The sequence below is a fragment of the Chrysochloris asiatica genome, unplaced genomic scaffold, assembly GCF_000296735.1.
Source record: "Chrysochloris asiatica unplaced genomic scaffold, ChrAsi1.0 scaffold00259, whole genome shotgun sequence".
NCBI classification, from domain to species: domain Eukaryota; kingdom Metazoa; phylum Chordata; class Mammalia; order Afrosoricida; family Chrysochloridae; genus Chrysochloris; species Chrysochloris asiatica.
The window spans coordinates 2,382,652-2,396,484 of NW_006408777.1; the positions used below are offsets into that span (position 1 = coordinate 2,382,652).

The window sequence follows — 13,833 nt, forward strand, 5'->3', positions numbered from 1 at the left end:
AAGCCCTTAGTAAGTGTTAGCATTTGTTTCCCTTACCAGATGTTAAACAGGTGACTGGGTAACATAAATGGAGTTATTGTTATTGGCCAAAATTTTGGTAGAATGAAATATCTTATTTTAAGTTTCTCAGTGTGAGGGTGAGAAAGATGTTGACAACATGGTAAAAGCCCTTAATGATAAGGGATTGGCTCAGTATTCTCACTATTATTGTTGGGGTGTTGAAAATGAAAAGTAATAGTGGACAAAAGCATTAAATTTACATAATGGAATGAATTTCAAAGAGAAAATAGTAGCTTGAGAATCTTTTAAGAACAAAGTATTTTCTTGTTTGTTCTGGATACTGTAGCAAGACACCATTGCATTTATTGACCTTAGAGTAACTTACCTGTTTAACGGAAGATTTCCAGTGCTAAGTGATTGCATACTTATTTCATGTTGTCTTTCATACCCACCTGCACACACATATAAACACACATACGTTTTGATGTAATACTTCTTATTGTTAAGTGCCATCGAGTCAGTTGCCATTCATAGTGACCCTGTATAGTGTTTCTGAGAAGCGACTGGTGGGTTTGAACTGCTGGCTTTGTAGTTAGCAGTCCAGTGTGTATCCTACAGTGCTACACCAAAAACTAACTTTGTTGCCTCCTGAATGCCATTGAGTTGGTTCTGACTCAAAACAACCCAGTATATAGGGAGCATCAGTTGGCTTTCAACCACCAACTTTGTGGTTAGCAGTCCAGTGCTTATTCTACAGAACCATACCAGGACTCCAATGTAATACTAGTAGGCTATGTCCTAAATTAAATGTGGCACTGTAGAATTAGTTCTGGACTGTGAACCACAAGGTCAGCAGTTCAAACCCACCAGCTGTTCCTTGGAAACGCTATACATGATTGCTGAGTTGGAATCAACTTAGCAGCACTTAACAACAACAAGTAGTAGTCTAATTTAGAATAGAGCCAGAAAAGCATTTTGTCGTATTATAAACCATTTCCAGTTAATTTTCAGACTAATATTTACAAATATAACATCAAAATAAATCTTTAATTGGAAAACTTAAAAACTTGGCTATGACATTATATTGCTCCCTAACACCTCCCTACTAACCTTCCTTAAATCTGGCCACAATAAATAGTGCTAAGCAAATCGTTCAAAGACTATAGTCTTCAGTATGAACTGCACATCAAAGAAACAAAATGAAAATCTTCACAATTGAATCAATAAATTAACATCATGATATATGGGGGAAAAAAATGAAGTTGTCCAAGACTTCTTTTGCTTGGATCCACATTCAACACTCATGGAAGCAATAGTCAAGAAATCAAACAATGGACTGCATTAGGCAAGTGTTCAAGAGCCAAAAATGCAGTTTGAGGACTAAGGTGCACCTGACCCAAGCCATGGTATTTTCCGTTGGATAGTGAATAAGGCAGGCTGTAGTATAATTGATACATATGAATTAAGACATTGGAGAATATTAAAAGTATCACGGACTGCTAGAAGAACAAATAAATCGGTGTTGAAAGAAGTGCAACTGGAATGCTCCTTAAAAGCAAAGATGGTAAGACTTTGTGTCTCGTACTCTGGACAGATTGTCTGCAGAAGGACATCATGCTTCACTGGGTGAAGGGTAAGTGAAAAAGAAAAAGACTCCCAACAAAAAAGGTTGAGCAGTGGCAGCAACAATGGGCTCAAGCATAACAATTACCAGGCTACTGTAGGACAGAACAGTGTTTTGTTCTATTGTGCACATGGTCACTATGAGTCAGAACTGACTCAATGGCACCTCACACCAACAAAGAAAATTATATAGGAAATATGTTTTCTGGCAGTATTTTAAAATGAAGAATTACTGGTGTAAACTGTCACTTTAGGAACCTAAATTCATGTCTCAAAGCTAAATTGATTAATGCAGCTGTAGCTTCCTTTGTCAATTAAGAATGAATGTTTTCATAGTTTTACTATTTAGAAGATGAGAAATATGGTAGTATTGACAATATAGGAAAGTTATTTTTTGCATCACTGATAATATAATAAAGTAATACATTTATTTATTGTAAATTATAACATTAAATTTAAATTTCTCTAATTTGACTGAAATATTTTCTCAAATTTCTTACGAAAGTAGTTCAAATATGTTTGCTTTGTATTTTAATATGATTATTTCATTGAAAAATATCCATTGACTTTCAGCTTATTCTTTTAAACTACTTACTATATTTCATTTTAATTATGGAGTATCATGTTAATATGAAAAGTACTCAAATACCATAATATTAAAATCTGTCTGTTGCTGAGTTGCAAAGAACTTACATATATATTGTACAAAAGCAAATGGAAAAAAAAAATCTTATCCAATATAATATTTCAAACCTAGATCTCTTATCTCATAAGGACCTTTTTGTCTTATATCTAGAACAACAATTTCTTAATATCATGATTTTTTTAAATTGAGCTTTCTTTCTAATGCTCTTGAAAGCATTTTATCCTTTACTTTTTCCTATATAGCTTTGTTGTTTTCTCTTTTTTTATTAGTTTAAAGAAAAAGTCAAAGTAATCACCTTTTATTAATGTAGAGAAGAGTGAGAATAAAAGTCCCCACCTAAGGTGACTTTGTCAGCCTTGTGGGAGGCTGTAGTGCTTGGTAATGATGTTAAGAAACTTTAATAATAATTCACAAGCTGATTTTCTGCAATGACTATAAGTTAATTTTCACAAGTGACCTTAAAATGAAAAGAGCATTGCACTTTGGTTGCCTGTTCTGCTTCGTGCAGGGACCCTGTCTGCTTGACTGTGGTGGTCTGTCTAGCCAGCACTTGGAAAACCTTCTGTGGTGTCCCTTGTGTGCAAAGGCTTACAACCAGTACTAAGAAAATCCTTTAAAGTTTTTGGCACAATTTAAGCCTGGGAAGTGATTTATTTATTTGTTTCTAAAGAATGGGTCCATGCATGTAGCAGCCTTTGGGAAATGAGTTAAGGTTCACAGATCTGTACTGATGTCCCCTAACTTGGATAGGCCAATCCAGTGCTGTATAATTCTAGTTAAGCCACCTCAGCAGTTGAAGAAAGCTTAGCCTGCTGTTTACTGAATTAGCATCAGTATTGGGTCAGGGAGGAAGTGGTCAGGGCCTCACTCCCAGGAAAAGGTCATTGTCTCAGAGCATGATTCCCTGAACATGCAGATGTGCACATGGGTTGTGAGAAAGAGTGACTGTTCAGAGAAGTCTCCTATGAAACACATTTTTGTTTTGTTTTGAGCTTGGATAATTAAAGATAAAAACTTTATATTTTAGGAAGTTATCAGATGGAAATGAATGTGGAGGCAGGTTAGAGATGACAATAGAACTTGTGTACCTAGGTCCCCACAAAAATCCCTAAAAGTTATCAAAAGGATGAACTGCCTTTGATTTCGGTTCTCTTGACCATATTAATATGCAGTTATATACCCAAAGTAGTACCCTTATACTCTCAAGGTCAGAATTCTGTTTGCATGTTTCTACTTCCAGAACAGATTTTGATTGGTTATGTTTATGTTCAGTGAGCAAGCACATCTTCATTTCTTTAACAATTTGGGTTTCAGATGTTCTTGGCTTATTACCTGACTTCTGGTTGACAGCCTGTTGTTGAAATTCACTTTCTGCAGATAGCAGATATTTGTTTTTTGGAAAATGTGGTTTTCCCCCTAACTGCCTAAATGTGTTGCTCTTAAAACTTTGGTCCTCTTTATACTTGGATGGTTTTGCGTAGACTTGACTTTGAGTAGGTCGATGGCTTCTTGTTCATAAATATGAGTGTGGTGCTCAGGTTTCCTCTGGCTTACAGTGGATGTGAAAGCAAGCTCATTGTTTTTGGCAATTTAAACCTTTTACAGTATTCATATTGTGCTATCCAATCTCTGCAGGTGCTGAAGAGAAAATTTTGGAAGAGTTTAAAGAAACACACAATGCCGAGTCTCCAGATTTTCAGCTCCAGGCCATGATCCAGGCTGCTGGCAAGCTCGTGCTGATTGACAAGCTGCTGCCAAAATTGAAGGCTGGTGGCCACAGGGTGCTTATCTTTTCCCAGATGGTGCGCTGCTTGGACATACTAGAAGACTACCTCATTCAGAGACGGTGAGTGCACCATGTCATATGATAAAAAGGAATTTTTTAAAATGTACTTTAGTGGGGTTCCACATAGTTTACCTCAGGTGACACTAATATGAGGGGAATGGCATGGGGGAAAATATGACATATTTTTTTTAGAAACATTGATGTACATGAGACTTGTTTTGGATGGCATTTATAGGTGGACACGGACCAGTTTTGTGAACTGTTCTTTTCCCATTACTTTCATTTGAATAGGGGAGAAGAATTCTTCCCTATACTTGAAAGTGTTACTTACTATTGAAGGTACCAACTATTTTTAAAGTTTAGATAATTTTCACTGGAGGGTAAAGTAAAATAAATTTGATCTTTGGGCATTCAGACAACTGTATGAAACATGACAAACCTTATTTACTCTGAAATGATGTCTTATGTGAGTAGTGTCATTCTACTCGTGTACAGCCCAGATTGTAATACTTTTTAAAAAGAGGGAAGGTACAAGTATGCTGTAGCTGTTTTTCAGATCTCCTTGTTAACACTGGTATTTTCTAGGTACCCCTACGAAAGAATCGATGGCCGAGTCAGAGGCAACCTTCGCCAGGCAGCTATTGACAGATTCTCCAAGCCTGATTCTGATAGGTTTGTTTTCCTCCTGTGTACAAGGGCAGGAGGGCTAGGCATTAATCTTACTGCTGCTGATACCTGCATCATCTTTGATTCAGACTGGAATCCCCAAAATGACCTCCAGGTAAACATGCAAGAAAATCTTGCTGATGCTTTTTTTTAAAAAAAAGTCATTCTACTATAATAGAGACTCCCCAACTAGACCACTAAGTTACAGGCAGTGTGCCTTGTGATACATGGCAAATGAATGAAACACTTGGGGATCAATTTATTAATGTAAATTTGATTTCTTGGCATGTCATTGCTCTTCTAAACTGTACCTCTGTTGGAATATATGCTCTTATAATTTGTTGTTAACTGCCATTGAATCGCTTCTGACATAGCGACCCAGCATACAGTTTCTGGGGAACAGCTGGTAGATTTGAGCTGTTGACCTTGTTCGCAGTCCAGTGCTGATCTTATGGCACCATACCAGGAGCCCGTCTTATAACTGGCAGTTATAAATATTCAAAATTCTACTCTTTTTTACTTTTTTTGATAGTCATTCATTTCCTTTTTTTTCTAGGCTCAGGCTAGGTGTCATAGAATAGGACAGAGCAAATCTGTGAAAATCTACAGGCTGATTACAAGAAATTCTTATGAAAGAGAAATGTTCGACAAGGCTAGTTTGAAGCTTGGGCTGGATAAAGCTGTGCTGCAGTCAATGAGTGGAAGAGAGAACACTACCAATGGGGTAAACAAATCTCCCCCCATATCATTCATTGTTTTCTGACTTCTTACTTTTTGTGTAGCTAATGTTAAGAAATTATTAAGCCTCCTGTTTTCTTTTATCTCAATACTTGAAGCATGGTTTGTCACTTTTTTCTTTGTTATAGCTCAGGTTTACACTCTCTGAGGTAAAGGAAGAATTTGTTCAGCCTACAAATGGTTAAATCCTAAATGATTTAAAAGATTTCCCTCAAACAGGTACAACAGCTTTCTAAGAAGGAAATAGAGGATCTTCTACGAAAGGGGGCTTATGGTGCACTCATGGATGAGGAGGACGAAGGATCTAAGTTCTGTGAAGAAGATATTGATCAGATTCTCCTACGGCGAACACACACGATTACCATTGAGTCCGAAGGAAAAGGGTCCACATTCGCTAAGGTGCGAGTTGATCTGAAGGGCCAACTCTAATGTAGAGGAGAGTTTATGTAAACTGTAACTCCACTGCCACTAATTCCAACTCATAGCAACCTCATAGAACAGAGTGGAACCTGCCCTGGAGGGTTTCCCTGGAAGCAGCATTGGCATATCTTTCTCCTGAGAGTTAATATAAACACACCTAGTGAAGTGCTCACATGGAACTAGGAATTAATCAGTCAGTTACTGAATTCCCCAAGGACCCCCAGCCCATGAACCTTTTTCGTCTGTGTTTTGGTCTCTCTCCTGTGTATGTGGCACCCTGCTGTCACCCTCAGCCTCTGTTCTCATACCTGCTTCCAATCTCCTGAGGGGAATCCTTCACCTGCACCCACCCATTTCCATTGCCTCTGAGATCACTTCTGTGATCCTGCTCTGTCATCCTCATCCTCATCTCCTCCAAAGGTACTCTTTTCTGAAACAGCATATTTGAGCAGTCAAGTCATCTCAACCTTTAAAAACTCTTTCCTTCTAGCTACTACCCCATAACTTTTCACAGCTGAAATCCACACACGCCTAATTGACACCGGCTGTCTCCACTGCCTCCCTTTCTGCTTATTTTTTAACTTCATGCTTGTGCCCACCCCCACTTCTGAAAGGTACCACAGAGCTGGGGTGATTGCATCTGAGAGCTTGTTGGGGTCTTCATTTGCACATCCATCACTCCACACAAAGACCAGTCTGAACTTTTTTTTTTTTAATGTTTTATTGTGAATTATGTGATAGTTTAAATGAGAGAACATTAGCTTCATCCTATCGTCTATCGTTTCATTGCCATGGTTACAATCCCCTCCATGCATCATCAACCAAAGGGTATACCCTGCCAGTCTGCCCTCTGGGCATCAGCACACATCCCCTCTCCTTCTCTGGGTCTAGAGTCCCCAGCTGCTCCATCTCTCCATGTCATCATCTCTGACTCCATCTCTGGTGTCACTGCTTCTGTGAGTAGGGTCTTGCACTCCACTCTTCTCCCTTGATGGTTCCAGAGACCTCCGTTCCTGGACTGCAAAGTCAATCACTCCCCTCCTTTTGCTACAAAATGTCCACCTTTACATTTCCAACCCTCACAGTCAGTCCTGATAACAGTTATTCACCATTGTACCATAAAGCACCTATCCCCATCTCCTTTCATTAGCCCTGCCCAGACAGATTGGATACTACTCAGTGGAGATTCTACCTTCCTCCGTGGCCTCTGGAGCTAGGCTCCCTCTTGAAAGCTTGTAAGCCAGTCACTTCTTGCCTTTGTAGCGCCCCCCCCCCCCCATGTTGGGTAGCCAATGTCAAAGTTGCCCATCCCTGTCTACTCTGTGTATGGAGAAGGGTTGGGAATGATCCTTGCTGTAAAGATTAGTTCCCTCTTTTGAGCTACTGAATCCATAGGTGTAGGTCAAGTTCATCAAATTGTATCAGATTACTTTTTTTTTTCCTCTTCTTTCTTCTTCTAGTTGAACTCTGATCATCCAGTCATTGAAGCAAGGTTAAGTGGGTATTATCTGGAAGTGTGGGTGTTCTCATGTGTATGCTCTCTCTTTTTATCAGCTGGATGCTTCACTCTAGTCTCCACTGTAGTCCTCTGTGGCTATGCCACTGACTCTGGGCCCAAGAGTCCCCAGGTCTTGCCACACCAGGTCTACACCCGGGTTCACAGGAGACTGTTGAATGTGATAGGGCTTAGGTCACAGCTTCATTGCTGTTTTTCCCTCACTTCCCCTTATCGGTGACAAACATGATCACCAATCAGAGCACATGTCTGCTCTTGTATTCCCATTGAGTCTCAGTCTTGGAAGGGGGTTTGCCCTGAGGGGACCCAACCACTTGCCTTGATGTCTCCTGGGCGAGCAACTTGCTTATTCTTATAGTAATCAGTCGCACTGCCATTATTGTTTTGTATTTTTCCTGTTGATCTTTCTTTCAAGAGGTAGCTTCTGTTCTTCTAGTTGCTCCAGGTTGGTCTGCTTGTTCTTTCAAGTGGAAATTTCCCACCTCAGAAGATTCTGGGTGAGGTCTGAACCTATTTGTAAAAACAGCTTTATTGAAATGTAATTTACATGTCTTGAAATTCCCCTGTTTTATTTATATAATTCACTGGTTTTAAGCATGTTCAGAGTTGTGCCACTTTCACTAGATCTAAGTTTATTATATTTCTATCACCCCCAAAAGCCCTTCCTGTCTGTTCACAGTCTCCACTGAATCTCCTATGCTACCCTCCACCCCAGCCCTATTGTTGTTAGTTGCTATTGAGTTGATTCCAACCTATGGTGACCCTATATGACAGAGTAGAACTGTCTCTTGGGATTTCCTAGGCTTTGCAGGAACAGTTTACCAGGACTTTTCTCCCAAAGAATAGCTGGTAGGTTCGAACCACTGACCTATCAGTTAACAGCTGAGCATTTAACTATTGTGTGACCAGGGCTCCTTTCCCCCAACCCTTGTTGTTAAGTGCTAATTGGGTCTGACTCATAGAGACCCTTCATAGGGTTACTGAGGAGCAACTAGTGACATTAATCTTCTTTCTGTCCATCTAAATTTGCCTATTCTGAATATTTCATATCACTGTTGTTGTTAAGTGCTGTTGAATCAGTTCCAACACATAGCGACCCTGTATAGGGTTTCTGAGGAGCAGCTGATGAGCTTGAACCACCGACCTTGCAGTTCAAATGGCTTTGCAGTCTGGCACATTAACCCACAGCACCACACCAGGACTAGAGTCATTCAGTTTGTGATCTTTGCTTGCCTCTGTTCACTTAGCATGTTTTAGAGCTTCATCCATATTGTAGCATGTACCAATAATGCATTACTTTTTATGATGAATAACATTCCATTGTACTGCATATACCACTTTTACCAACTAGTAATGGACATTTGGAGTCCTGGTGTGGTGCTGCAGGATAATGCACCGGAAACACAAATGTCCATTGTTGTGGTGGTTGTTAAGTGGTGCCAAGTTGATTAGACTTATAGCAGTCCTATATAAGGTTTGCAAAGAGCAGTTATTGGGTTTAAACCACTGACCTTTTAGCTAGCAGTGCAGTGCTTATCCTACAGCACCACAGTGCTGCCATAAATGTTTGTATGGTTTTTGTGTGCATGTTTTCTTTTCTATGTTTTTGTGTATATGTTTCCACTCCTTGGAAACCCTGTACTGGTTTGATATGAGTTGGAACTGACTCAACATCGCTTAACAACAGCATACCTAGAAGTGGAATTGTTGGATCCCTATGGTTATTGCTGTTTAATCATTTGATGAACTGCCAGAATATTTCCAATGGCTGCATCATTTTCCATTCTCAACAGTGGTGAAAGAGGGCTGAGTTTTTCATATCCTCTCCCAACAGGTTTTATTGTTTATATTATTGATTATAGCCATCCTAGTAAATGTCGTACTGTAGGATCAGCACTGGACCACTAACCATAAGGTCAGCAGTTCATGTCCAACAGTTGTTCCTTGGAAACTCTATGTAGGGTTGCTATATGGAACCGACTTGATTGGCATTTAACAGCAACAACAATTCAGGTGAAGTTTGAGTTTGAACTGACTCAACAACAAAAAAATGGGTATGAGGTAGTATTTCATTCTAGTTTTGATTTGAATTTCCCTAATGCTAATAATAGTAGACACCTTTTCATGTGTTTATTGGTCATTTGTATATCGTCTTTGAAGGAATGTTTATTCAAATTTTATGCTCAGTTTTTTAGTATCCCCCGCCCCCTTTGAGTTTTCAGAGTTCTTAATATAATCTAGATATAAGTCCTGTACCAGATGATGTGATTTCCAGTTATTTTATCATGTGCTGTGGAGTCAATTCCGACTCAAGGCGACCCTGTACAGGGTTTCCGCGGCTGTAAATCTTTATGGGAGCAGAAATCTTCATCTGTCTCCCGTAGAACAGCTGGTAGTTTCGAACTGCTGGCCCTGAGGTTAGCAGCCTGATTCGTAACCAGTACACTACCAGAGCTCCTTTTTTTAATCCTAGTCTTTTTATTTGTTGTTGTTGTTAAGTGCCATCGAGTCAGTTCTGGCTCATAACGACCCTGCACAGGGTTTCTGAGGTTGTTAATCTTTACAGGAGCAGAATGCCTCATCTTTCTCCTGCGGAGCAGCTGGTAGTTTCGAACTGCTGACCTTGAGGTTCTCACCCCGATTCATAACCACTACGCTACCAGGACTCCTCTTAGTCTTTTATTAATGGTGTTTAATTGGATGACAATCAATTTACCCATTTTTTTCTTTTATCAATTAGGCTTTGGGTATTTTATCCAAGAAACCATGGTCTTACTCAAGGTCAGAAAGATTTACTCCCAAGAGTCTTATAGTTTTGGTTATGACTTTATTTAGGACTGTGATACTTTTTTAGTTCATTTTTGTGTATGGTGTGAGGCAGGAGTCTACCATCCTCCTTTTGCATGTGAAGATCTAGCTGGCTCAGCCATTCTACTCTTGGCTGGCCCTCCTCTCTGGACTCTGTGACCTTCTTCCTCACTCCTTCCCAGTCTTTTCTTCAAGTTTTTTTTCTAGCCCATTCAGACACTTCAAATCCTGTACATGCAAAAGCAAATTCATTATCCCTGCTCCTCACACTTATATACCTGTTTGTTCAAAAAATAGTACTATTCTGGTGCCAAAGTTGTATGTTGACACTTTCCCTGAATTTCTCCTCCTCTTTCATGTTTCACATCCACCCAGATAATAACTTAATTAATTTTACCTTTTAAAAAAATATCTTTCTAGACTGTCTCCTTTTCCACATTTCTGCTATCACTGTTTTTGGTCTTCCTAATTTCTTATGTAAACTGCTAGAGTGACCTGTTCTACTTCCGTGCTCCAAGATGTATACTCCAGTATGAGATTTCTAGCATTTGACTCTGATTATGATCCTGTCCTTATAGAGATTATGTCTTCAAAATGCTACCTCAGAGATTTCAGACTCTGCTATTGGGGCATGCCTGGCCATCCTTGATCTGGCTTTTGTGTGACTCACCAGCTTTCACATATGTCCTTAGACTTGCCCACAGGAGACCTTAGTTTTAGCCTTTCTTCTCCTTTGTACCTTTGTACATCCTCTTTAGTCTGCATTGAATACTTCCACTTGCTTTCCTGTTCTGTGAGCATTTTAAAATTTGATTCAAGAATTATCTTCAGAGCCTTTTTTCTCTCTTCCCAGTAGTGCCTTCTCTGTGCCAGCCCACCTGTATAAACCAGGTTAAGGGCTCCTCTTCTGTGTATCAAAGGCATTTTGTGCATGCCTTTGACCCCTATTGTTTGTGACACCTGACTGTAATCCTTTATTTTCTAGTCTGCTTCTGCCCTTGGACAGTGAGATGCCTGGTGGGTAGGTTGCTGTCTTCCTCCCTCCCACCAGAGCTGCAGCACACGTGGAAGAACTCACTGCTGTCTGAGATGACAAATATTGAAAGCTGCTTTTACCTCTTGCCCGTGAGAATAGCACCTCAAAGTAATGCATATTTGTTTCCTTTTAGGCTAGCTTTGTTGCATCTGGAAATAGGACAGATATTTCCTTGGATGATCCAAATTTCTGGCAAAAGTGGGCAAAGAAGGCTGAATTGGATATAGATGCCTTAAATGGGAGGGTGAGTGAAAGGCCCCATTCAATCCCTTATCTGATCTCACCCAAGGGTCACTTTTTCAGACATGTCAAATTTATCTGCTCTCTTTTCAGAACAACCTAGTCATTGACACTCCAAGAGTGAGAAAGCAGACTAGGCTCTACAGTGCAGTGAAGGAAGATGAGCTGATGGAATTTTCTGACTTGGAAAGTGATTCCGAAGAAAAGCCTTGTACCAAGTCCCGGCGACCCCAGGATAAGTCACAGGGTTATGCAAGGAGTGAGTGTTTCAGAGTGGAAAAGAATCTGCTTGTTTATGGGTACGTTGGACTTGCAATATAAAATGTGATTTCATTTTTCAAATTGTTAGAATTCCCAGTTGTTACAGAAAAAGTGTATTTGTAGTTTTCTGACTCCCCATAGTTAAATCAAATGAGTACTTTTGTGAGTCTTTTGTGATCTTTTTGATGGGGCATAGGGACCATTTGGTAAAGTTGACTAAGTGATTCAGAGCCTCATGGATTTTAAGAGGTCACTTGAAGTTAGGTGTATTGGATTATACTTTAAGCAATTAAGTCAGGTCCAAATTTATTCATTATTTATAACTCACAATGAAGTCTCAAAATTAAAAATCTTTACCTACTTTGAATGAAATCTCAGATGATGTTGTTTTATTGTTAGGTGCCATTGAGTCGGTTCCAGCTCATAGCAACCTTATGAGCTGGGTCCTGTGCCAGTCTTATAGTTGTTGTTAAGCTTGAACTCATTGCTGCTGCCACTGTGCCAATCCATCTTTTCCTCTTTTTTGCTGACCCTCCACTTTACTAAGTGTGATGTCCTTCTTCAGGGACCAGTCCCTCCTGATAATATGTCTAAAGTAATTGAGACAATGTCTTGCCATCCTGGATTCTCAGGGGCATTCTGGCCGCACTTCTTCTATGTAGATTTCTTGGCAGCCCATGGTCTTATTATAGTCTTTTCTAATACCATAATACAAATGCATCAATTATTCTACAACCTTCCTTATTCATTGTGAAACTTCACATGCATGGGAGGCTATTGAAAATTCCATGGCTTGGGTCAGGTGCACCTTAGTCCTCAAACTGATTCTTTGCTCTTGAACACTTTAAAGAGGTCTTATGCAACAGATTTGCCTAATGCAATGCATCATTTAATTTCTTGACTGCTGCTTCCATGAGTGTTGACAGTGGACCCAAGCAAAATGAAGTCTTTGACAACTTCAATCTTTTCTCCATTTATCATGATGATATTTATTGGTCCAGTAGTGAGGATATTTGTTTTCTTTGCACTGAGGTGTAGCCCATACTGAAGGATGTGGTCTTTGATGTTCATCATTAAGTATTGTAAATCCTCTCTGCTTTCAGTATTGTCTACATATTGCAGGTTGTTCATGAGTCTTCTTCTAATCTAGATGCTATGTTTTTCTTCTATAGCCCAACTTTTCAGATTATTTGCTCAGCATACAGGTTCAATAAGTATGGTGAAAAAATACAACTCTGGTGCACAGCTTTCCTGATTTTAAACCATTCAGTGTCCCTTTGTTCTGTTCTTGGTCTATCTATGTACAGGTTTTTCATAAGCACCATTAAATGTTCTGGAATATTCATTTTCCACAGTGTTGTCCATAGCTTGTCATAATCCACACAGTTGAAAACCTCTGCATACTCAATAAAGCATAGTTAAACATCTTTCTCGTGTTCTCTGCTTTCAGCCAAGATCCATCTGACATCAGCAGTGCTATCCCTTGCTCTATAACTTGAACTTCTGGCAGTTCCTTGTCATTGTATTTTTGCAGTCATTTTTTAAAATTATCTTTAGCAAAATTCTGCTAGCATATTGGTGACATTTTCTGATGATTTCCATTTGGTCACCTCTCTTTGGAATGGGCATAAATATAGATCCCTTCAAATCATTTGGCCAGGTAACTGGCTTCCAAATTTCTTGGTATAGATGAGTGAGTGCCTCCAGTACTACATCAGTTTGCTGAAAGATTTAAATTTGTATTTCATCAATTCCTGGAGCCATGTTCTTTGTAAAAAGCTATCAATGTCATTGGCTCTTGATCATATGCTATCTCGTGAAATGGTTGGGAACAGTGACTGTGCATTCTTTCCATCTTCTTTTTCTTTTTTTTTAATTTAAGGTTTTTATTGTGGATTGAGTGAAAGTTTACAGGGTACATCATCAGTTTCACATTCAACAATTCATATAACTTGTTTCATGACATTGATTATAATCCCCTCCATATACCATCAGTTAAAAGTATTTCTCTCTATCCACTTTACCTTTTTTTTTAAAAAACACACAAACAAAAAAACCCACTCAGGCATATATAATAAATTACATCTCCAAAG

The 13,833-nt window shown here is 39.3% G+C and overlaps 1 protein-coding gene across 1 annotated transcript in view; it reads left to right on the forward strand.

Moving 5' to 3' along the window:
- CHD7 (chromodomain helicase DNA binding protein 7) overlaps positions 1–13,833 on the forward strand; it is a 409,978-nt gene that overhangs the window by 357,119 nt on the left and 39,026 nt on the right. The window contains exons 16-21 of the mRNA XM_006874046.1: positions 3,905–4,115; positions 4,641–4,836; positions 5,278–5,445; positions 5,679–5,858; positions 11,373–11,483; positions 11,573–11,778. Of these exons, the coding sequence (XP_006874108.1) occupies positions 3,905–4,115; positions 4,641–4,836; positions 5,278–5,445; positions 5,679–5,858; positions 11,373–11,483; positions 11,573–11,778 (1,072 nt within the window). The remainder of the gene's footprint in view (positions 1–3,904; positions 4,116–4,640; positions 4,837–5,277; positions 5,446–5,678; positions 5,859–11,372; positions 11,484–11,572; positions 11,779–13,833) is intronic.